The following is a 25,996-nucleotide window of genomic DNA, read 5'->3' on the forward strand; positions in this document are numbered from 1 at the left end:
TCTTTTTTTTTTTTTTTTTGGTCCCTTCTCTCCTTTCTCCCACCCTTTTTATTGTATTTTATTTTGAGACAGGATCTTGCTAAATTAACCATACAGGATTTGGGTGTGCGATCCTCCTGCCTCGGTCTGCCTCCTCTGTGGGGTGATAGGTGTACACCGCCACGTCTGGTGCCCTCTACCCCCTTTCTCTCTCCTTCAGTAGCCCTAAGCAGTAGCTCTGTATCAGGACCACGAATTCCCACTTCCCTCTCACCAAGCTGCCATTTATGCCTTGGCTTTGCAGTGGATGAGGCGTTGGTTTTAGTGCTGTCACTCTGTGATTGTGTAACAATCAAATCCTGCCAATGTATCCTAGATAAAATGACTCAAGAAAAATAGGTAATCATAGGAGTTGGAAAAATACCAGATAGTGGCGTTATCAAGTAGGCCATTTTTTCACACCCCTCCACCTGCTCTGGGTGCTTCCCCTTTCTGGCCATTGGTCCCCAAGAACATTTGGTGCCTCCATAGCAGGCTCCTGTCCTGTCCGCCCTTCACAAGAGGCCTGGGCTGGGCCGTGGCTGTCCTGGCTGAGCTGGTGCTCAGCTCTCTCATAAGCAGGAGTCCTCGCCACCGCCCTGCCCACAGCCCTTGGGTTTTCATTTAGCTCTCAGGAATCTGCAGCCAGAGGAGGGACTTGAAGGGTGGGACTAATCAAAACCTCCGTGATGAATAGAGGATCAAGGCATTTGTTTCTTGCGTTTTGTTATACATGTCATGAGATCTAACAGGTCAGAAAAATAAATTTTCAATCTTAAAACATAAATTTTATAATGAAATGAATCCATTGCCCAATTCAGCTTAATTAACTTTTTTGAATCCTTTTCGAGGTAAATTTATATCACATGAAATTAATCATTTTCAAGTGAACAGCATCAGAATGCTGTCTAACTGCTCCTTCATTCTAGCTCCGAAACACTTCCTGGAAAGAGCCACATCCATGAAAAAGTCTCTGAGGATTCACTTTTTCTGAATATTCCATATAAACGCAATCGCAGAGTGGAACCCCATGATCCCGGCTTCTCTCAGCCTCGTGTTTTTGAGGTTCACCCACACTGTCGCGCACAGTGGGCCTGCGTGTATTTTTGGCCAATGAGATCAGGCGCGTTTGGGGAGCTTACGGATGTATGATGTATCTGTGAGTGTCCTACAGTTGGTGGTCTCCTCTGGTGGGCATCAGAGCTCTGCTGTGAGCGTGTGCACAGGGCCTGGCTCAAGGACTGTTCCTCGCTCCCTCTCGGGAGCTTTAGGACCAGAACTCCCAAGAAGCCATGCGGGGATTCTGTTTATCTTCATTTCGGGGGAGCCCAGCAGACTGCTCCACAGAGGCTGAACTGAACTATCTCACACCCCAGCAATGCACAAAGCATCCACTTCCTCCACCTCTATGCCAACACTTGGCATTTTCTGTCATTTATACTTAAATAATCATGCTTAAATGCCTGATCTGAGCATAAATATATATCAAACAAGATCTTCTAGGAATTCAAGGAACCAAAGAGCTGTGCTCTGAGCTTTTACTAAAGAAATAATTTTAAATTAAAAGAGAAAAAAAATCCAGTCAATATGATTTATATGCACTACATCTCACCCTGAATTTGGTGTGGCTGACAGAAGTGCTTACAACATCTATATGCTACCTGCATACAGATACCAGGGGGTGCTTACTAAATAACAGAAGTTGTCTGAACCCACCAAATTTAAGCCATCGGAATTTCAGGGCACTAAAAAAGGGCACAAACCTGGGATTCCACATTTGAAACATGGTCTCTGGTTGTCTCTTTTGTGAGATGAAGTTGAGAACACTGGCGTGATCACACGCAGAACATCTCGTGGTCAAATGGGACCTGAATTTCACCACCATCTTCACCGAAAGTACCTGAGCTTGAAGGTCACACTGCTGTGGGTGGCAAGATGCTGCTAGACACAATTCTTGCCCATCTCAAATCTTAAAAGTTCAAGTAATTTAAAACTGTATTTCTAATTTCTGAAGTATTCTTCAGATTTTTGTCAAATATTGAAGTCTGAAAAAAAGGCTAAAAGCTTTGAGAGTGTGAGTCTTACATTTGATTGAAATAGAATTTCACTGTAGAACCTGAGAATAAAAGAACCAAGGAGGTACCAGAGCTCATGCCTGCCTCACTAAAGGGCTCTTTCCCACCAGTGCCGCCTAATGCGTACCCACATTTTGGAATTAGTAGGTGTGGGAATCTGTGTTCCTTTCTTTAGGATCTTATTTGGAAAGTGGTCATTGCCATGTTTCTATCACTTTTGAAATCAAGACTCCATTGAAAGTTTAATAACAACGCAATCCTCTGTTCACACTCTCCGCTCTCCAGGAAAATAAATAACCCAGTTCTTCCATAACCGAATTGGGGGTTTTGTGCTAAGAGGTTGAAATGTATAAAATATATAAAATGTTTAAGCTTCTTTCCCCTTTCCTACATCAGTAATTTTTTTCTGTAAGTTAAAATTTCCCCAGTTGCTTTTATTTTATGGTAGATATTACACTAATACTCAGTGTACCAAAAAACAAAACGAAAAGAAATAAACAAAAAAACAGACCCACAGTAGCTTCAGTCTAAGTGAAAGAAAGCAGAAAAGGTCTTTCTAACTGATAATTAAAGGTGGTATGAAATCCAAGCGTTTTCTGTGATCATAGGGCAAGAGATACAATGAGAAATATCAAGCAGCAGATGAAATGCAAGAGAATACATTGACAAAGCTGAAAAAGTGAAATGTGACATAGAAACAAAATCTGGAGGGGCTCAATTTTCAGTTAACAGCGTGTTCTCGTGTGGTGGTGAGAACAGAGGCGTATTCCCTCGGTGGCCTTGGGTGTACTTGTTTTGCAGTTAGCAGTTTATGTGTGCAAGCTGAGCATTCTCGCTCATCAAGAAGAGCAGAGTTCTCTTGGTCACACAAGCTGTGGAACATGTAATTCATTCTGCACTTTAGAAGGTTTCCAAGAATATGTAAAAACATGAACAGAAAGAAATGGTTTATGTTAAAGCATCAGCATGTTCTGCTGGTATTAGAAACCCCAAGATATGGTTTTCTCCTGCTGCGGTATTTGAGATTCTTCTAATTCAATACTTTGTCTCTTTTGCTGAAATGTTTCTGAAGATTCACAGCTGTGGATGCAGCTGTAGGGCAAAGCATGGGCCTGGGGTTCAATCCTCAGCATTCAAGCAGAGAGAGAGAGAGAAAGAGAGAGAGAGAGAGAGAGAGAGAGAGAGAGAGAGAGAGAGGAGGAAAGAAAGGGACAAAAGAGATTCATTCATTTACATCACAATCCCTGCTGTTCACCACTGGGTGAAATTCTCCTCATAGTAATAAAAAGACTGCACTAGTTAGGGTGCACTAGAGGAACTGATTTAATAGAAAATACACGTGTGGCTATACAAGGTCTTATCAGGTAGGCCTTCAGCATGGGAAGTGGAAGAGTGTCGGTGGCCATTTGCCACATCAGAGATGGAGGAAGGCGAAATGGCTATCTGGGCACAGGAGAGCAGGAGGATCTGGCTGAAGGTCAAAGGCTTTTGCTCATGGCAGAGTCTCTTGTGAGTTTGTGTTGGAAAGCCAAAGGATCTGCACTGGAAGACTGAACAAACGAGAGACCAATGGCAAAGACCCAAACTCCTCTAAAGAGAATGGGCACACATCCATGCTTCTTTCCCTTTCACTCCATCCAGCCTCCAAGCCTATTGGTTGATGACACCCGCACCCAGGGTGGGTCTTCCCTCCTCAGTGTGCTGGGCTACCTGTCTATCATCCACAGACACACCCAGAGTTTACGAATCTGCTGGGCAGTTCTCACTCTAGTTGAAATGTCACAATTAATGAACATAATAACTTTTTTTTCATGCATTGTTCTTCAGAAGAAGCACATTTGCAACATGACTGTCAGGGTTTATGGTACACGATTCTTATTCCCTTTTTGAAAAATAGAAATCTGGAAAAGTAGCAAAATTTTGTGACCTTTGTGTGTGTGAGCGCATAGGTCAAGGTACTGAGGGCATTCTAATGGTTTTTTTACTCTGGTTTGATAAAGAAAAGTCACAAGTATTTACGATTTTCCAAAAGCAGAGAAGAGAATGTAAGCAAGGTTATGAGGATGATACACAGAGTGCACCCATACAAACTCTGTAAGTCATGACGATTAAAATCAGACTGAGAGGACTAAGACCCTTTTACAAGATGTAACAACACTCCCTAAACCTGGGTACTCCACACACTTTCTTTGCTAGAAATTACAGGTACAGGAGCATCTTTCTCAGTACTGGAGGCTGAACCCACAGGCCCTGTAATTCTTAGACATTTCGTAAATTTTAAAATTTTGAACAGGGTTTCCCTAAATTGACCAGGGGAGGCTTCAACCTGTGACCCTCCTGCCTTAACATCTCAAGAGGCTGGGATTACAAGCATATGCTACCATGTCTGGCTGCAAGAGCTTTTAGATGTAGTGAAAAGAAAATGCTAAAGAACTCTGCTTTTCTGCAGCACCTAGAAAAGAAGAAATCTGTCGATACAGACCCTTGTACAGGAACATTCATAGCAGTCTTATTTGTACAAACCTAACATCCTTCAGCAATTAACTGTGGTAAATGCACACTGTAGAATATTACTCTGTAATGAAAGGGGAAGGGCCATCAATAAGGCAGGAATGTGGCTAAATCTCAATAATTCACTCTGAGCAGAGGTAGGGGGATAAGTATATACTGTAGAATTCAATTATGGACAATTCTAGGAATTAAACTCTAGTAAAAGAAACAAAACGTCCTTGGCTGCCTGGTAAAGGCAGGAAAGGAGTTATAAGGAACAACTAGGGAGGGACGGATATGTGCACTGCCTTGAATATGACTGTGGCTGTAGAGGCCAGTAGGTATGCAAGGATTAGAAACTGCACACTTCAACATGTGTGGGCTGTTGTGCATCAGCTATGAGTCAACACAACTGCTAGAGAAGACGCTCACTTGTGTTTGCCCCTCCCCACCACTCCCTTCTTAATGCACACACACCCTTGGAAAAACACAATGTCAGCTAAATGCATGGATCTCCTGGTAGAGCTGTGTGTGGCTGGCAAAAAATAAACACATGCAAAGGAATTGTTTCATCAGATAAGGTGTATGGTGCAAATCCAATATTTGTTCAAAAATTATTTTACGTGCAACTTTAGAAAAAAAAAATTGGAGGACAGGAAACCAAAAGAATAATTGGTGGCTTTCCTAGGTGGTTACAAGGGGCTTTTATTTTCTTGGGTCTGTTTGTCTTTGTTTTGGGGGATTTTGTTTTTACACAGTCTCACGATGGAGGCCAGGCCTTGAACTCACTATAACCCAGGCTGGCCTTGAACTTGCAGCAAACATCCTGCCTCAGCCTCCTGAGTGCTGGGATTACAGGTGTGCGCCACCATGCCCAGTTGTTTTCTTGCTTATATTTTGCTGTGCAATTTGAATTTTTTTCCAAGGAGCACTGGTTACTTTTCTGATCATTAGAATGAAACATTCTGTTTCTGGTTCAAACATCAGGCTGCCTCTGTGTAGAGGGCTGGCCCGGCAGGTGGCTGTGAACCTCAAGTAGCGCGTAGTTAGCTTGGAGGGGTCCTTTGCGTCATAGCTCTGATGTCTCCCTCCCTGTTCCCTCCCACCTGCAGCTGGAAGAAGAAATCACAACACTGCGGCAAGTGCTGTCGGCCAAGGAGAGGCACCTGGTGGAGATCAGACAGAAGCTGGGCATGAGCCTGATGAATGAGCTGAAGCAGAACTTCAGCCGCAGCTGGCACGATGTGCAGACCACAGCCGCGTGAGTAGCCTGGACTTGTTAAGCAGTTAAGTCGTCGCTCCCTGGACCTTTCCAGAGGATTCTGCTTGTTTTCTTCCAAGGCCAATTTGGTGCTTGTGGCTAGAAAAAAAACAAAAAAACTTTCTCTCGAACAAAATAAAAAGATAGGAATAATCACGGCTTATGTTGCTCTATAAAGCATATTTGTATCTGGGTACCATGGCCACATCTGTAATCCTAGCTTTCTGGGAGGCTGAGGCAGCAGGATCACAAAAGTCAACCCAGCCTGGGGCAATTTAGCAATTTAGCCAAACCCTGTTTCAAAATAAAAAGTGTAACAGGGCTTGGGATGTAGCTCAGAGAGAAGCCCTGTGTTCAGTTTGTAGTACTTCAAAATCAATAAATACAGGAACTTCATAAAATAAAACTGCTGACTAAAATTTAAATTCCATTCCACCACCTGTCATGAAATTTATTCTTTAAATGTCTTTCTCTCCATTATATGCTCTAAGATCTGTGAAATACATTTTCCTTCACCTTTTCTCATGAAAAGTCCAAGTGGGCACCTTGTTTTAGGCCACGTATGAATAACTTTGGTACCTTAGTTACTTCTCTCACTGCTGAGACAAAATAACCAACAGCCAAAGTTAAAGGAGTAAAGGTTTATTCGGCTCCCAGTTTGTAGCAGTTTCAGTCCATACTCAGCTGGCTCCAATGCACAGCAGCATAGCAGAGGGGTGGAAAGAGGCAAAACAGTCCATGGAAGGGTAGGCGGGAAGGCAGCAGCAAGCAGCAGCAGCAGCAAGCCTGTCTGTCCCTCTATATTCCATCTAGGCTACAAGCCTATTCATTGGTGCCACCTATATCCAGGGTGAGGCTTCCATTATCCACACCCTTAACCCCAGTATCACATCTTAATCCACATTCACATGCCCTAATCCAGCCACCTATGAAACTCCCCACCTGTGACCGCATGAGGCTTTAGCGGGGGCATCTAGCCATAGCGCTGGGATTCTCTGAACTCATTCTTTTATTGGACTGCTTCTTAAATTATGAAAAATGAAATGCTGAACTCTGTAGTACTTTTCTAATGATTTAAAATATTTTGCTTACCAGGTGGTCTTGTAGCAAAGTGAAGAAAGTTTTTGGCTTGTGTGTTTTCTCCCCTGGACTCATTTGTTAGAAGGGAAAACTATTGCATTCCTAATACCCGGACAAGATCCAATTTTCTCCTGGCCTGAGAGAGACCTAGTAGGAGACAGAGGGACCCATGATGGACACCAAGTGTTTCAGTTTTACCAGGGATTATTTTTACCTGCTGGCCTCTAAGAACTAAAGTTGAAGACATTCTGGTCCTTTGTGAAGAAACTCTGTGGAGAACTTGGACCTCACAGGACTCTGAGGTCTCTCCATGTGGTTCCCAAGGTATCCACCATGAAGGGAGACTGTCTCTGCCCTATAATATGCCCAGCCATGCCCTAGGCTGCTCTTCTTGTGCACCCCAAGGATTCATCCAAACAGTTTTCAAGCATGGAGTCAGGGAGCTGATACGGGTGTAAGGAGACAAGTGTGATAAGTCCTGAGGTTTCCTGCCTGATGGTGATGATTCAGGAAGGAAGTTGGAAAACACTCACTGATGGCACTTGCCTAACATGCATCAGGTCCTGGATTCGATCCTCAGAATAGTAAAAAAAACTAAACAAACCACACTTCAGTGTGCACCAACTTAAAATGCATATTGCAACACCGTGTGAACATAATTCTGAAAGGACTGCTGGAATTATACAGTAGTTGAATAAGTACACGCGCCAGCTGTTCCAGCCTCTGTCTTTGACTCGGTGGTCAACACCAATCAATGGCCCTGCCAGCTTGCAGTGAGGACACCACCCTTTCCCTGGCTCTGGCTGCCTCTGCATTTAAAGCTGGTCTCTGGGCTTTCTGTCACACTGATCTGAACCCTCTGGGACCTAAGAACTAGAAGAGTCTTGTCCCCATGTGAATGGTGGTCGGTGCACAGGGAGGATCAGGGCAGGGTGTGTCATTAGCCCTAAGTCTGATGGGGACGGGGGCTGAGGGGGGTCCCATTCACCACAGGACATGGAATTGAAATATGCAAATTCAGGGAAAACTTCTACTTTATTCGTACTGCATGTGGAGCATGTGTAGGCTGGATTTTACCACGTTTGAAAACCAGATCAGTTTTGCAGCCAGGCAGCCTTCTTAGCATAAAGATGTAGGTTGGACGAGTATTTGTTCTCTGAGGCTATGGACTTAGTCTAGTCCGGAAGGCAGGGTTTGTTTTGTTATTTGATCGCAAGCTAAGTGACAACCGTGCAAAGGGAGGTGAGAATACAGAGGGGACGGAATGGAGAGCCATGCCTGAGGGGAGGGGACACCCTGGGGCCACCTGTGCTGAGTGGCAGAGGAGGCTGGTGCCAGGCAGGAGGCATCCACTCCTCGGAGTTGCAGAGCTAGGGGTCTGCACCGGCCTGCTGCATCTGGCAAAGGTTGTTCCGCACCTGCAGGCACCAGACAACTGTGGAGGCACTGACTTGCTAGTGTTGTGCCCAAGTCACGAAGTCCCCAAAGACCACCAAGGAGTCAGGTCCGATGCAATTGCAAGAGGAGTTTATTGCAAGCTCGAGCCTGGACTCTCAGGTGTCACCGTCACAGCGGCTTCAGACCCAGAGCCTAGATCCAACTTTGAACCAAGTTTATATAGGATTTTTTTGTTGCTATTTTTAGTTTTCCCTTATCATCAAGGGGCATCGGGAGGGCACATTGGAACATGACCTAATGCTTACACTTGCACAATTATCATGGGGTGCTGGGAGGGTACGTGGTAGAAAGTTACCTAAGGCCTTCATTAGAGAATTAATTCTTCTTTTCATCAAAGAATTAATTCCTCTTTTCTTTAGAGAATTAGTCCCTCTTTTCATTAGATTATCTGATTTTTTTTTGCTAAGATATATGACTATCTATGTCCACTATAATTAATTCCTATATTGATTAGATCACACAAAAAGAAACTTCTCTATCAACTATGACTAATTTCTATATCAGCTATAGCTAAATTAATTCCTATATCAGCTATAACTAATTCCTATACTAATTGAATTAAAAAGAAGCTTGTCTTAAAAAGAGGAACAGAACCAGGGTGGAGATGCCCTAAAAGAGGAACCAAAGCATAGAATGGAAACTGTCACACAGAATGGAATTTTTCAGAAAGGGACTTTTGCATTTACTCTATTCTGGGTAAGGGGCATGGAGCCCACTGTGACCTGGAAACTTGGTCCTCACACTAGGACCCAGCACCTGGAAGCATGGTACACACAGTAAGGCCTGCTCGAGGCACGGCTCCGGTGGGAAGGGCAGAGAGCAAGCAGGAAGTGAGGAACAAACACCTCAGGAAGGACAGCAAGCGTGATTCCTGAGAGCCTGGGGGTGATAGAGTGTCTGGCCTCAGCCCCAGGCCGCGGCCGAGCCTGCCGGAAGGACTGCCTTTGTGTGCTACCCACCGGGGAGAGGCTGAGCCACGTGGGAGGAGCAGCTGTGCAGCCTCAGGCTGTCCGTGCATGGGAGAGTCTGGCCTCCAGGCCAGGGGAGGCGGAGATCTGTCCCAAGGACCCTGAAAGCTGCCCCCAGCCTGCGGGCAGCACTTAGGACCCGCTTAGAGGATGACTTCCGAACTGCCCAACAGACTGACAGGTTTATCCAGGAGAGGAAAAGTCTGGAGGGGTCCAGGGAGGAAGACATGGGCATCCATGGTCCAATCTATGTGGATGCCCTTGTGAGCTCTAGGATGAGAGACTGATTGGCTGCTTATTGATCTGCCTGCTGGTGCTTCGGATCGAATGCGGCCTAGGAATTGCTCTGTCCCCCAAGTTTACACTCACGGCCTCAGGCGCGATGACCGCAGACTTCCCCCTGCATTTGGGAACCAAGTGAACTTACTCTTGTGAGGAAGAATCAGTCCCTTCCTTAACGAGCAGGCCTAAGTCTATCGATCATGTAATTTTGGAAGAGAGTGGAGCTGCACACTGCCTGGGAGGAAAGATAAATCGGTTTCCCTGAATTGCTGAAATCCCAGGGCTGATAGGGCTCTGGAGATCGCCCCGGGGCAGGACTGGCTCCTCACAGGGTGATGACCCACGGGGTCAGGTCAGGTGGTACAATTAGATTTCAAAGCGCTGAGCAGAATTTCAGCTGTCAGAGGGCTGTGCGATTCCCAGCGGCAACGCTCTGCATGCTGATGAGGCCATGGGGCCTATTTGGTGTGATTTCTAATGAAGGAAAATCAGTGGTGCATTGCTGACCTATCTGGGTGTGCTTTACTAGGCAGTGGGATTCAAACTGGAACAGAACCCGGCCAGAGGGAATAATCGCACGGCCCACTCAAGTTATCCACTTTACAGAAGCCAGTCGGGGGTCTCTGCACAGCCTCCTTGTTGCTGTGGCTCAGATCAGGCTCTTAACATCTCCAGATTTGGAGATGACTGTGTCCCCTTTCTGTTTTCTTCATTATGTTGTCTTTAGCTTCAAGCAGGCCCAAGGGAGGCAGGTGGCGTTAGCATGAAGGGGGCAGGGAAAGAAACGGAATCTCTTCTGCAGATGTGGTGGCTCATGCCTACAATGCCAGAACTCTGGAAGGCTGAGGCAGGAAGGTGGCAAGTTCAAACTCAGCCTGGGCAACTTAGTGACTTCGCAAGACCCTGACTCAAAATTAAAAATGATAATAAAAACTATTACTACTACTACTAGTAGTAGTAGTAGTAGTACTAGAAGGCTGGGAATGTAGCTCAGTGTGAAGGCACCGAATTCATCCTCAGGGCCAGGTGGGGGCGGAGGGGGAGGAGCAATCAGAAAACAGCCTTGAGAGGAGCCATTCCAGCCGATGTCCTTTGGCTGTTTATGCCACATTCTGCTTTGTGAGCCCAGAAATTCTCCCACTTATTAGGTGGCCTCAGGAAGGCCGAAGGTTTCAGACAGGAGCCTGAGCCACTCCATTGCCTTTCTGAAATGCTCAGGGACTTCTCCTCCATCAGGAGAAGTGGGGGCCCCACTGCAGAACTTGAGAGGCTGGGGAGTTTGGCTCCTGAGTTATCTACTTTGACGCTGGGCTTCCGGTGGTGGGTTAGTCACCATCTCTTTCTGTGAAGAGCCGGTTGTGGTGCTTCCAGGGTCGAAATCCAGAGCAGATTTCAGCCCTGGTTTCGAAGCCTGCATGCATAGTCCCGTGGCCACGGGTCATCCCTGTCCCTGCAGGCTTCTGTAACACGCACAGGGCAGGAGGCACAGTCTTTTCCCTCTATGTCCAAGTCGTGAATTAATGTGTTGATGCTATGTTTAGGGCACCGTTGGAAGAAAGTAGCCCCGCGTGGGATCTGCATCCTGGTGAAATGCTGCATGTGCGCCCTGGAAGGGCTGCTCTTTTTGAAAGCCCTTAGGGAAGGTAAAAGGTTGGAGCTGTGTCCTGTGTGTACCAGCTTCCCACCATGAATGTGACCGTTGTGTCTCCCAAGTGCATACTGATGAAAAAAGGCTTCCGAATTTCTGTGCTACCTTTGGTGGCTAGAGCTGTGATCAACAAGCATCTCTCTGTGTCTTTGTGGTATTAATACAGTTCTTATTTTTTACTTTTTATTTTTTGAAACAGAGTCTCAATGTAGTCCAGGCTGAGTTTGAGCTCTTGGAAGTCCTCTTGCCTCAGCCTCCCAGTTCCTGGGGGTTACAGGCCCAGCTCACTTCTTTACAAATAGTACATGAAGTAAGGCTCCGGTGGTCCTCTTCTTCCTAAGCCTGATTGGGAAGTTTTCAAAGTATGGGAGAGAAGGAAGAAGAACATGTTTGATGGGGGTCATGAGAAAAACCAAACAAAACTGTGCTGCTGACCACAGTTCGCTTTTCCTTGCAGCTACAAGAAGACGCAGGAGACACTGAGCCACGCGGGGCAGAAGGCCACGGCGGCATTCAGCACGATGGGCACGGCCATCAGCAGGAAGCTGGGGGACATGAGGTTAGTGTGTGGGGGCAGCGCCTCGGGCCTCTCTTCCCCGCTGCCAAGGACCCACGGTGACCAGGGGGATCCCACACTGTGCAGGGGCTTTTCAGGGTGAAGGCGACGTGGGGCTGGGGCCACAGAGAAACTTCCCCAGGAGGACTGGAAGTGGGCAGTGGGGGTTCCGGAACTGCAGTGCATCCCGTCTTACAAATCTGTTCCAGTGGCATTAAGTTCAGAGCAGTGTGCTGCACCCAGCTATTCTAGAGCACAGTTTCCATACTGTACAACCACCTAGTGGTGTTTTTTTTTTTTTCTGTGCTAAGGATACACATACTTAGTTTCATTCACAAAGGATATTCTTTGGATTACACTACTGGTAGTTTTCTTTCTTTACTTTAGCAGTGTATTAACATATTTGACTTCTTCATTTTTAATGACTGTTACCATCCAGTGCATAGCAATAGTAAGATAGATTGACTGATGAGTGAGTGATTGATTTTGTGACAAGGTCTCACAATGTAGCATAGGCTGGCCTTTAACTCCCAGCAATCCTCCTGTCTCAGCCTCCTATGCTGAGATTACAAGCACGGATCGCCATGCCTTGATAATAGTAAAACTGTTAAATAAGTACCACCCACATTATAATTCCATATTCCACTCTTACATAAAAGTAGGGTGAACGTGGAGGTAGATTTTTTTTTTAGAGTAGGAAAAATTTATTGAGAGAAAGCAAACTTCTGTCTAAGAGAGACAGAAGGGGAACCAGAAAGTGGTTTGCCCTGGAGGTAGATTTTTGAATGTGAGAATCAAATGTCCTCACTCTACTAAAAGATAATATGTCATATTGGCTAATTTTAATTTTTCTCTTATTGCAAGGAAGATGTCCTACACAAAGTTACTACCAATTAAAAATAAAAATAAATGAATATGGGTTCCTTTGTTTTGGATTTAGCTGGCGTGCCTCAGGAGAGCTTTCTTTAGAAATCCATTTCACTTGTCTTTAGAAATCAAACTCATTTTAAAAACAAAAGCCCTTTTCAAGTAAGTTTTTAATTTCTTCTTTCGCAAAATTCTGTATGTAGCCAGGTAGCACACACTTGTCACTCCAGCTACTCAGGAGGCTGAGGCAGGAGGATTGCAAGTTCGAGGACAGCCCAGGCAGTGTGGCTCTGTCTCAAAATAAAAAATAAAATGGGCTGAGGATGTGGCCATATGGTACAGCACTCACCTGTCAGGCAGAAGGTCTTGGGTTCAATCCTAAGAACTGGGGAGAAAAAAAACCAAGACACCGTGCACATTTATTTTATTGGATTCTTAAGCTGCTGTTCTAAGGCAAACAGTCATATTTTGTGTTTCACTCACTTTTTGCCTTCACAAATGGCTGGATTTTGCTCAGCGGGCAAGAACCATCTTAACAGGCACTGACGAGGGCAGAGCTGAGTGAGGACAGGAGCCCGGGCCTGCACTCGTGGTTCTGTCTTCGTTTTCCTGACACTGCACTGTCAAAAGCCACTGAAATTCTCAGAGCCAGCCTAGAGGAGCCCAATTCATTGCAAATAAAACTGACAGTCATCTCAGTACCATCAAAGCATTTATCTAAACAAATACTCCCTAGAGCAGGAAAGACCCGACTACAGTACCTGTTACACTGGAGAAAATGCATTCTTTCGGGCCTCTGAAAGCTCAGACTCAGTGGGACTCTCCCGGGACATGGGCAGCGCTTCTCTGTGCTCGGGGGCTGGCGAGGCCTGGGAGCTGTTCAGAGTGCACATATCCAGGGGCCCCTCTGACATCATCCAGTAGGGCCCACCCTGTACTACCCTAGGAACCCGAGGTTCTGAGGTGTGGGCACCACAGGGCACCCTGCGAGGTCCCCGGTGGTGGGCAGAGGCCCCACTGGACACTTTGCAGAGAGCAGCGGGAGAACTTAGCCAGTCTTGTTTTGAGCCCATGGAAGGGGACAGCAGGGGTGGTGGGGTCCCCTCTTTGCATCCCCTGTGCTAACTTTACCCTTGTCTTTCCCGCATAATGCCTGGCTGCAGGTCTCACTCCATCGGGTAAGCTCGGACACCGCCTGGGAGCTGGGGCGGGCGGGGGTGCACAGCTGGGGCCTGGGTTGTGCCAGAGGGTGTGCATGAGTGAGCACAGAGACCAGCGACAAGGCCCTGGGACCGCCCAGTCTGTGAAGCAACACTCGCCTCAGTTCTGAATTGTTTTCAGAAGTTTTACACACTGAGCAGTCGCTTTTTCTGCATCATTTCTTTCTGTATTGCCTGGGTCCTCAGAACTGAAAGAGGAAAATTAACTCTTTGAAACTGAGAGTAGTGTATTGGGGCGGGTACTGGGGATCAAACTCGGGACCTTGAGCTTGCAAGGTGGAACCACTGGGCTAAATCCCCAGCCCCAAGAGTAGTACATTTTTACAAAACTTTCAGAAGGTGCATCTGAGAAAGAGAAAATTACTTCTGCCACTTGGTGAGTTTCTCTGACTTTCTCATAACTTTTCTTTTTTTTTTCCAGACACTTTTTTTTATTACTTGTTGTTTTGTTTTTATCAGTAAAAGAATTTGGGTCCAAGAAGTTGCCGTGATTTAGACCGCAGAAAAATTTTGCATTCATCTTCTCGTTTCTTTCTGTTTACAATTAAACCATTACACTGTGGACATACTTTATTTGCAGAAAATCCTGCACTGTTCTTAATGTTTCACCTTCAACTTTCTGCACCTTCTAAGGTCTGAGAGAAGAAAGATTATTGGAAAACACACATTTAAAAGTTTGCAGCCGTTATCTCTGGCTTCTGAACTAAGCAATGTTTATATGAACTTTACTTTTTTTCAGAGAGTCACTTACACTTAGAGAGGTGTACAGATTCATAATGCTGAATTTCTTTTAGTGATGGCTTTTAAATGTAATTTCTGAGGAAATATTTTGCCTGTAGTCTCCAAATGGAGTGTCGAATTAAGACCATAAGTTAGCCCTGAATCGCTTTGTCCTTTTCTGTCTGTACTTTGGCAAAGTGTGCCCACACTCCTGGCCTCAATGGGTGACCTGGGGAGCGGTGACAGACTTGAGCCTTGTCCCCTTGGGAGCAGAGACAACAGAGGCCATGTCGACAGGTCGGTGGGGGACCAGGCTCCAGCCCGGGACAAGGCAGCTCCTCCCGCTTCCACCCTCTGGCCAACCTGATTTCTGTGTGGGATTCACTAGAAAATAACACCATGAGCAGGGAGATGAGTCTCAGGGTTCTCAGAAGGGTCTTACATGAGCTGGATGTTCTGGAGGTTTGAACCAGAATGAATGTGGAAGTCCCTCCTTCCACATGAGACGGTGCAAATGGCTTTAGGAGGTGGAGACCTAGGCTGGATCTGGAGGGTCTACTGGGCTGACCAGCAGGGACACCAGGCATTCTTGGGCTTCCTGGAGGGACCCAGTCATGGCCCATCTGTCACCACCTTGGAATCTGACCCCTCATGTCCGTGGAACACTGACACCATCTTGGTTGGGTGGGCAGGGGTACTTCTGATATTTGGAATTGCTGTTTTAGAACTGTGAAGAGAAAGCTTTTCATGTACTTATATTGTGCTATCTTCTTTTTTCTTGTTTTCTGCTTTTTGCCCTGAAGCCACTCCATTCGCCATTCCATAAGTATGCCTGCTATGAGGTAATGTGTGTACAATATTTTACGGACTCCTCATGCAGAATGCGTGTGAGGTGTAGCTTTGTGGGTACTGCCATGCCAGCCTCCCTCCTGGATGGAAGTGGCTGCAGGCCCTTGCTCTGCCTCGTCTGTCTGGTGGTTGTCCGGGGTGGACAGTGTGCAGGGCTTGGGCTTTTTGTCACATACCCTGACTTTCAACATAGTCTTTCCCTCTGTGTGTGACCTGAGTGACTCAGCCTACCTGTCTCCAGTCCCTTACCTGTTAGCGCAGTGAGGCCCACCTCACATGGATGTCACAATGCCAAAACAGAGTGGCCTTGTGAGACAGTGGGCACAGGGCCAGGACATCCCCGCACACTTCCACGGGCAGAGACATAGTTATTATTTCTACGGAACCAAACACAAGTCCAGGAGAACATTTGAAACAATGGCTATGAGACTAAAAGGACTGTTGTCCTAGAGAGAGTAGGATATTGTTAAGATTTTTAAGGCCAACTGGACAGACAACAGTTAAAATCCTGGCCAGATGCAGACTTGTGAGAAAGACATTCCCAGGCTTGAGGCTGCAGGACCAGGTGATACAATCGGATCAGTTCAGACTGACAGAAGTGCAGTCCGGACAGACGAGGGAATGTTGGACTGGGAATCAGCAGAGGCTGGTTGTGGCCCGACTCTGCCACGGATCAGCATGGCAGTCTGCTGAAGCCACCTCGTGGGCATCAGTTTCTGCACATTTGAAATCAGAAGCTAGTGCCAGGTCTGCTGCCCCCCACACGGGGCTGCTGGGGTGAGGCCCGCTGGGCTGCTGTCGGTGGTGTGGGGCTGGGCTCACGGCTCCAGGACCTCCTCTGCTTCAGTCAGGACTGGGACTCCTGCGCACTCATGGTGTGAATACATCATAGCAGAGGATCCGTTTCTATTTTAAATCATTTGCGACGGCTGAAGCCAAATTCTTTCTCGGGCCATTTGTGCTGTGCAGAGTTTGTGGCTGCACATGATCTGATTAAATCTGATAGAACAAGTTCTCCCTGTTCTCCAGCAGGCACCCGATGTGATTTAATGAGGAGAACGCTACTCCGTTATGTCCAAGGAAGTCTCTTCTACACAGCCTTTGTTTGCTTTACTGGTTGATTTGGAAACTCAGCCACAGTACTGAATTTGGTTTTCTGTTTTTAGTGATAAATGAGGAATGCAGATTCAAGATTGTTTAGTTCATCTTCAAATGAGTTCCTCCTCCTGAGTATAAACACCCAAAGAGCATAGGGCAGCCCGAGCTCCTTTACCAAATTTTGAATCTGAGGGTCCAAGCAAAATGGAAATAATTAATGTGACTTTGCTCTGTGAACCACGAATCCCTACAAATCATGACTTATATGTCAAGTGCAACCCCCTGAAATCAGTGTTGGAAGGGGAAAGGATTTCACTAATCTAACACACACCTGTGAGCCCCTAGGCTCCACTGTCTGACCGAGGAGTACGTGACGGGAGACATGAAGCCCGCAGGGGCAGGGAAAAGCCTCCGACCCGTGCTCGGAGCCACGCTAGTGTAACTGCACCAGTGTTTCATCAGAAGCAGCACTACGAAAGGCCACTCCCAGGAAGTCGACCAGTCCGAATCCCGCACTAGCTCTGTTCCCTGGCTGGGCCCTCTGACGGCACCGGTGTTGATCCACGCAGCCCGGCTCTGGGTGCATTTCTGCTGTGCAAAGCTTTTGATTCTCAAGGGACCGATATGCCCAGTTCACCCCGAAGTGTGCTCTCTATACTCCTTCCCTCCTGATAATACGAAAGCCTGGTTCACTTCACTGTGACACCATATGTTACAACCATTCTCCCTCCTCAGGCACCTCTGCCCCGTTCCTCATTTTACTTTTGTTTGGAGTACTCAGTGGTCTCCAAGATGTAGTAACCTTTAGTTGAATTCTTTGATCTAAAAAAAATAATGGCATTCACTGCTAAAAGCCGACACCGATACAAGATTTAAGATGCATCTTTAATATAGTTCAGTTCCTGTTTCTTTAGCTGAACTCGGTGACCTCGCTTTTAATGGCAATAACATCATCAAACTGTAACCTCAAGTGGTCCAATCCAGTACAGGAAACCAGAAAGTACCAGAGGAAGTACCCACACTTAGAGCAACACGATGGTGTACATATCATTTAGCACAATGAATGAGTCACACATAAAATGGCATCCAGTTTCAAAGGCTCTAATAAGAGAACATATCCTTTTTGGGAAGAAAAATAATACATGCTATTAACACAATTTAATCTTTAGACATTTGACAGGTAATAGATGAATTGCAACATAAAATAACGAAAGCATTAACTTTCAGAAACACTACTTCATGAAACTTGTCAAAATGATTACTTTTTAAGGCATGGAAAAGAAAAGATGTGGGAACTTTTTCCCATCCTTGAGTTATTTCTATCTTGTCTTATATTTGAAAAAAAGAAAAACTTTAAAATGCCAAGTAAAAGAAAGTCAAACATGACATTCTTCAGATAGATTTTTTTTCCATTGCTTGCAACATAAATTTTTAAAAACTATGAATCAGAAAGATAATGTGATAGAAACAATTTATTAGTCAATAACAAATAAAGCAATCACTGCATTGACTCACTAGAAATGATTTATGATACACTAGTGGAATGTTTAGGGTTGTATCATTGTCAGACGCTGTATGATGTGTACCACAGTCGAGTATCCAGATCTTTCTTCACAGTGTTCCGGGTCTTGTGTGGACTGAGCTTAGGAGAAGTGAAATTATTTTAAAGCATGGTCAGGATCGGTGCAGGCTGACAGCTGGCTTTGCTGTAGAGACGATATTTACAAATAAGAGTAGAAAACCAAGCAGCACAGTGGCGAAGATGCTGGGTCTTTCGAGCTGACCTCTCTCTTTTTTGTTATTTTAGGAATTCTCCAACATTCAAATCATTTGAGGAGAGGGTTGAGACAACTGTCACAAGCTTTAAGGTACAGACGGAGAGCAGCGCGTGTGGTGGGTTCTTTTCAGCAGGGCAGCTCAGGCATCGGTGCCCCTGAGCCTAAGGACAAGGCAGGGCCACCAGCAGCCTGAAGAGAGCTGGAGTCAGAAAGTCAGAGCGTTTTCTTCCCATAGAAAGCCACAGAGCAAATCAGCACTGATTGGTGTTTGGAGTGCTTTGCACCCAGCCCTTCTGGGGTGACTTGCACATCACCAGGAAGCGGATTAGTGCTCCCCGCCCCACGCTCATCCTATGAAGTAGGCCCGTGAGAGAAGACTGGGGCTAGCAGGAGCCGTTCGGGTGTGAACTTTCCAGAGCAGCGCGGAGCTCTTCTGCCTTGGATATGGACCAGGAAACACAAACCGGGGCCCTGTGCTACAGGGCCGTCCGCTTCCCCTTAGTGACCTAGGCCTGTGTATGAATTCACACTGAGTCAGCGCAGGACATTTACTGAGGACAGAAAGAGAAGCCAAGAGGCAAAAAGTGCATTATTGTATAGTACGGCATTTGATTCCTGAGCACAAACTGAAAATATTCCCCTTCTGGGATAGATATTAAAACGATTCAGTAGACTTACTGTGTCAGCCTTAATAGTCTACAGGTAGAAAAAAGAGAGCCAAAGTAAAACCAGTCTAATTTTAAAAAGATGTAGACTTTCAAAATGGGGAAAATCATGGAAGCTACTGGGCTGATTTTTTTGAAAGATGTCACTTAAACAGTGACTTCAGTGGATCATGATATTGCCGTCAGTGTTGTGTATGCGTCCACTTCTGTATTCCTCTGTCACGCGGACAGTTACAAATGCAGAATCTGGGAGGGAGGGAACCCAGCTCAGCGCGGATGCCGCTGTTAGCCGCCCCCACCTCCTTGTGACCTGGCGGCTGCCCTGAGGGCCGCGTCCTTCCCTCTTGCAGGACCCAGCTCTTCCCCTCCGTCTGTGCCTTATGGGGCCTTGTGGTCAGGCGTGGCAGGCCAAGAATGAAACTCACTGGCAGCCCTGCCCTCGGCTTCCTTCCCCACAGTTGCTGGTGCGCAGCGTGGCTCCCCCGTCTGGCAGCACCATTAATTACTTCCTGAACGTGCGGTCGATCAGCAGGAGCCGTTCAGCCCCTGCGAGTAGGGAGATGTGCGTGGCTGTGGAACATCCAGTATCAAAGCCAAGGCTCAAAGCTTCGCAGCCATGGTCCCAGCGCTTGGTTTTCAGCTTTAGCTGCCCAAGCAGGATGGACCCTCCTGCTGGTAGAGAATTCTGACACAGGAGGAGCTGTCCTCTGCAGGTTTTCTTTAGAAGGAGGAGATACGAAGAAGTACAAGAAGAGTAGAGAGCAGCCTGTATCGATTGGCTCTGCGGACACTCTGGGAAGCCCAGGCCTCACCCGCGGTTGAAGCGTCTGATGCCAGCCCTCAGGCCCTCGTCGCCTCCCGTCCCTCCTCTGCTGCCTTTTATGAATAGCTTGGCCCACCCGGTATTGTCCAGAGTCTGGCCCTCCTGAGAGCGCCCTATGCTTGTGTGATTTTTCCCAGGCTTTAACAAGACTCGCATCCCACACACCTTCTAGCTCAGCCAATGCCTGCTTTCTCTTTTCCTGCCCACCCAGGCAGTGGAGAATAGCTGATAATCATGTTTTATGTGAAACCTCCCACTTCCTCGATAGTTACAGATTTCTCATTCCTCTTTTGCTCCTCTAAATGAGAGGCACAGTTAGCCCTTCTTTCTGTAGCTTTTCTTTCGTGCTAAATCCTCAGCGACACTTCTCCGCCGCCTGCCGCTCCCTTCCTGATCCCGGGCTGTGGTCCCCGCCTCAGCCCAGACGACAGCCCTTGTAGATGTCCTTCGGCGTCACGTTCCCTTTCCCAAGGCTTTCGAGAAGCTTGGTTTTTGAGACCTCTGGTGGGGACGGTGGTCACGTCCTGCCTGTGTCCCCAGAGAAACCATGTCCTTCCGTGAAGCGAGCCGGCTGTGTGGCCTCCTCTTGCATCTGACGCTTCCCGTGCTGCGTTTCTACCAAGCCGGTCGGTGGACCTCGATGCCCACTTGCAAACGTCCGGTGTCCACGGAAACATTTCCCGTGCATCCTCTCCGTGTAAAATTCAGTCCTGCCTACATTCTTGCAATGCATTACTTCATAAGCCCTCTTGGAGGGTGGGGCGCCCTTTTCGGTTTCATCCAGAACAAGCAAGCGGACACGTTTGCTTCCCGGTGAGCTGTGAAGGACCCCAGCCCGCACCCCATCCACAGCCACAGCCGGCAACCACACTCACTGTTCCTACCTTTTGATGGAAATAGTGCACGGCCCGAATCAAAACGTTTATGAAAAGACAAGATATGTTGTACTTTTTGTTCATTTCTGTGTTCTCGACCAGCTATTTCGTGAGAGATTAAAAAGTACAAGCCAGCCGTTCAAATGGAATTTTCTGCAGGGAAAAATTATAATTTTAGTGACAAAGTGACAAATTTTGGGTTGAAAACCTATTATGAAGGGAAGAGTTCAGGAAAAGCTTGTTTTTCCCATGTCTGCTTAAGCAAAGTGCTGTAGCCTTTGCCTTATACCGCAGTGTGCAGTCGGTAAAATCCATGGGGTTAGAACCCCCTAATTTCCACCCTCTCTTTACTTGCAAAAGTAAAGATTACTTGCAAAAAGTAGATTACTTGCAAAGCACTTCACTCCTTTGTTTCACTATTTTGATCTGAGGGAATCAAGTAGAAGACAGAAACCAAGCCTAGAGATAGCGTCAGTAATATGTACCCACTGGCTTCGACACTGTTATGAGGTGTCTATTGGAAAGCAGACGCAGAAGAGAATGTGGAATAAAAAAGGAAAGGGTGGTGCTCACGATACAGCAGATCGCATGCCACTGCCCGTGCTTGTTTCCCTCAGGAAACGAACAGCCACTGTGAGCAGGCACAGGAGAACGCGCCCCTCTTTGTGCGGCTTCCCAGTGCCGATAGCGGAGGAGGGATCAGCGTGTGCTCGCAGATTGCTGCTGAGTGGCTTTACGTTGTCTAAAGGCCAAACACTCCAGAATCAGAACAGTTCACGATGCAAACTTAAATGGCGCAAGGTTCCTGCTCCGATACCTGAACCTCAGTTTGGGGAACACAGCCTTGCTGTATTTATTTCCTGCAGATGCTTCCTACACCTGATCCACAACGATGTGGCTCCCCACCCTAAAATATTTACTCTCTGGTCCTTTACTTAAAGAGATTTCTGACCCAAGAAGCATGGAAAAAGCTTAAGAGACACAGAAAGATTTCCGTGTCCATTTTGGAAAGCATTAACGCTTTCCAGCCCTGGTTGTGTGTGTTTCACAGGGCGGCGCAGGCAGTGTGGACACACCTGTACTCTGCACCCACCGTGGGCGGGGGGGTCACTGCAGTGCCAGGGACACCTGGACCCAAGATGCCAGATGGGTAGTGCAGCGTTCTCTCTGCTCTGTCGCCCTCTCATAAAGCCAAGCACTGAGAAGAGTACGCAGACTTGCATTAAACGCTTTGACCAGTAGATACTCTTTTGAAAGGCTTTCTTTTTTTGTTTTGTTTTGTTTTGTTTTTTGGTACTGGGGATCGAACTCAGGACCTCGCCCACTTACGAGGCAGGCAGGGGAAATCACTGAGCTAAATACCCAGCCTGTGGAAAGGCTCTTAATAACTTTTTTCACAATAGTTAAGCATGTTGTTAAACCACAAGTTGATTTCTCTATGTTCTGTGTAGTCAATTACAGGCACACAAGAGAACCGCAGAGAGCACCATGTCTTGCTTGCTAGGGGCTGTTCCAATCTGAAAAGGCAGTGGCCACAAAAATAGGAAATTAGCCTTGTGTGGAACTTGATCCACTCTCTAAGCAGAAAGTGGGAATTACTTGTATTGAGCCACTCGGTCCTCATTAAGAGAATTTGTCAGGAATTCAGGTTGTCCTGCTAAATCCCAAGTAGAAAACCTGAAAGTCAGTCACATGAGGATGTTTATACATTTGTCACACTGACAGAACCCAATCTAAGTCCAGTTCCATCTTGATTAAATTGGCTTTCTGGATGAATGGGGTAGATATGGCACTCCAGAGATCTGATCATCCTCTGGGAAGGATCAGAATCCTAGAGGTAGAAGAAACAAAGGAAATATTGCTAAATTGTGCAAAATGAAAGTTTAGAATCCTCCCCCTGTGTGCAAGTGTGAATGACATTCTACACTGGGTTACAGGAACCTACTTCCTAATCTCTGAAGATAAATGGTCTGAGTTCTAAGTAATCAAGCTCTTGTCATGTTATAAGAACATCACAAAATTGCAATAAGCATTTAACTGCGTCTTTGCCTATCTGCCTGTTTCAGACGAAAGTAGGGGGGACAAATCACAGCAGAGGCAATTTTGAAGAGGTCCTCAGCTCGACGGCCCAGGCCAGCGCGCAGAGCACCCCAGGAGGCCCACAGCAGGCTGAGGATGAGAGGCTGCAGTGCTAGGTCCTTGCAGCCTGCAGCCCATCCAGATGCCAGCCACTGTCCAGCCCTGTGCCCCTGTGTCTGGATACGAAGACCAAATCCCCCCGGGGAAAGGCCCAGGGCTCGATGTTCTTATTCAAGCAGCCTCTCCCGAAAGCCTAATAAAATGATTTCCACTTTACTGGTGTTGATGGGGGACCACGTGACATCACCCGCAGTATCCACAGGTTCTCCTTCCCAGTGTCCCAAGCGGAGCAGGTACCCGATTGGCTGTGGCCTTGTCTGTTGCCCAGCATACCTCCCCTGACGTGCAGCTGTCGCTGTCTGCTTTGGTTCTCGTGTGGCCTCCTTCCTGGTGTGCATGTCCTGTCTTGCTCAGGGGACCCCTGCAGGTGTGGCCCCTCACACTGTCTCCAGCAAGAGGATGACAAACTGCATACTCCATCCAGGGGCTTGTGATCTCCTTCGTATCAGCTGTGTATGTCTATTTAAGTAAATAAAAGAATTGATTTTAAGGGTGACTGTATTCTTGATTTCTTTAAGTCCTCAGGGCCGTGCATGATCTTAAAAGTTGATAGATACAGCTTTACAAACGCTGTCTTAAGTCAGCTTCTAACGTGGTGAACAAAACAAAGGGTATGAAAGTAGTTATGAGCTCAGCTACCCCAGGATGCTACACCAAACTCTGATTTTAATATTCTCTCCAGGTTACACAGAGTAGTAGCTGTTTAGGAAAGGGGTATCTGAATGGGGAATTTTGAATGTCTCCCAATTTGCAAATTGTCCTTGCGCATGAAAATAAAAGACACATTTGTAAAATGCAACTGAAAAGACGTACTAACTAAAAATACCACAATTTAAAGAGCTTATGTAATTTATATATATGCTTTTTGTTTTGTGCTTATTATTAAATAGAATTATATATATAAGACATAGTGACATAAGCCATTCCGAAAAATTCTGTCCAGCCTAATGGACCATGGTAATCCACCCACTCTGTACACCTGAAAGTCCAGCTGGTTCAGGGCCACATGACCACCTGGGGCTGTGGCCTTAGTCACAGGAAGTTGCCCTGTCTAGCAGGGATGTGGGTGGCTGACTCATGGACCACAGCATGAAATACACAGCCTCCCTGTCCACCTGCAGTTGCCTGGGAACTCTGAAACAGTGATCTGTCATCAGCTCTCTGCTGCATTTCTTTTTTAACCACACTCTGCACACTGCATTGTATTAGATAACCTGGAATTTCACTGTTGTAAACAAATGTCTTCACTCATGAGCTGATTTCCTGCACTTGATCATCTCCACCTTGCAATCTGAAAATAGCATTAATTCTAGATAGAAATCTAATTGAGAAAACTAGTACTACAATCTCAAAGCTTCTAGTACAGTTTAGCTAGGTATTAAAGCCATCTGTCAAAATTCTATTTTATCCATTTGGCAAAATCATACTCACATGACCTCTATTAGTCTGAGGGCTTTTTATTTTTCACCTACCTGAGCGTGACACTTGTAATGCCCACAGTAGATTCAGCCTTTCTACCTTGTGATGAGATTCGTGTAAACAGGCAATCATGCACACTCAGGGCATTGGATCTGCTACTGAGGTGGTGGTCTTATTAAGAGCAGGCAGTGACCCTGAGGCCTAGTCCCAGTACCGTCTGTCAGCGTGGTCCAAAGCGCTTCACAACCACTGAAATGTACGTGTACACAGTGAACATATCCTTTCATGAAAATAATATGATTCGGGACAGCACCATGTACACAGAATTGTTGTCCACACGCCCACTCAAGGAACAGGGTTTGGGAGCTCGGACTGGGAGGGTAAGGAGCAGAATCACCAGGCAGACTGGGGAGGTTTCTGGAATGCTTCCACTTTATTCAGGAAATGCACAGGCTTATATAGGGACAACCATGGGGGAGGAGCATGGGAGGAGCATTTAACATTTGGCAATATCTTAATGGAGGCACGGTGGAGTGATTTTTCTTGGGCAAGGCTAAGGAGTCACAGACTACGGTTGGAGGTGTAGCCTGTTGGACCCAGCAACTATGCACTTAGGCGAGTTAGCTCAGCCTTAGCAAGACTCGGGAGACAGGAGTGTGGTGCAGAACTTCTCCCATACAGAAGGACACCTCAACAAAAATGTATCTCAGGCTTCAAAAACTTCAATGTGAATTGTGATTATAAAATAAATTTTCTAAAAGGAAAAAGCAGGCCCTTCTGAAATGGAAGCCTCTACCACTTTTCAGACACTGTTACTGTGATGGAAAGTATTTGTAAATGTGTGATGCAACTTTATCCTACAACTTACAAAAATATGCCTAATGGTAGGTTGTGTTGGGAAAACAGTGCATCTCTTACTCTCCTGTGCACGTTTTCTCAGAAGCCTACTCTTGAACGAGAGCTGCACGTTTTCATGATGGCACTGCTGTGCCTCAATGCCATCCTGTCCAGAGCAACCAACAATGACCTGGACCAGACCCTCCAAAACTGTGAGCCAAAATAAATCTTTTCTCTTCATAATTATTTCAGGTATTTTGTGATAGTAATGGAAAGCTAATACTGGCACTTATGTTTTGATTTAATGTGAAATATGGACCAAATTCAAACCTGTTATTCAAGTATAATTTCAAATGATGATGTTTAGTAAAATAGTATATTTACAGTGGATCCTTGACTTACAAACTCTATTGGTTCCCAAAGGCTGGTTATAACTCAAGTTGGTTGTAAGTCAATACAGCTGAGGTCTTGATGTTTACCCAGGTACACACTATAGAGAACAAGAGGCAGATGAATCTTCCATTAACCTAATTAACCCAAGTGGTTCATATGCCAGGCTGGTTTAACTTGAGGGTCTGCTGTACTTGGATAATCTCTAAGAATAGTAAATTTTTGTGGCTACAATTTCCACTTGACTTTCACTTCAGACCGCAGAGGGTTTACACTGAGGCAACCAAAATATAGTCACAAATGTCTTAGTCTGTTTTCTGTTGCTATAACAAAATCCGGAGGCTGAGTACTTTATAAGGAAAGGAGATCTATTTAGCTTAGCCTTGGAAATTCAAGGGCATCTGCTCAGCTCTGGTGATG

The 25,996-nt window shown here is 46.2% G+C and overlaps 1 protein-coding gene across 1 annotated transcript in view; it reads left to right on the plus strand.

Annotated features, from left to right (window-relative positions):
- Tpd52l1 (TPD52 like 1) overlaps positions 1-23,434 on the plus strand; it is a 34,973-nt gene extending 11,539 nt beyond the window's left edge. The window contains exons 4-9 of the mRNA XM_033763150.1: positions 5,696-5,844; positions 11,738-11,839; positions 13,867-13,881; positions 15,447-15,485; positions 18,398-18,458; positions 22,798-23,434. Of these exons, the coding sequence (XP_033619041.1) occupies positions 5,696-5,844; positions 11,738-11,839; positions 13,867-13,881; positions 15,447-15,485; positions 18,398-18,458; positions 22,798-22,926 (495 nt within the window). The 3' untranslated portion in view covers positions 22,927-23,434. The remainder of the gene's footprint in view (positions 1-5,695; positions 5,845-11,737; positions 11,840-13,866; positions 13,882-15,446; positions 15,486-18,397; positions 18,459-22,797) is intronic.
- The last annotated feature ends 2,562 nt before the right edge of the window (positions 23,435-25,996 follow it).

The sequence above is a fragment of the Fukomys damarensis genome, unplaced genomic scaffold (genome assembly GCF_012274545.1).
Source record: "Fukomys damarensis isolate Sample0158 unplaced genomic scaffold, DMR_v1.0_HiC HiC_scaffold_14, whole genome shotgun sequence".
Classification (NCBI taxonomy): Eukaryota; Metazoa; Chordata; class Mammalia; order Rodentia; family Bathyergidae; genus Fukomys; species Fukomys damarensis.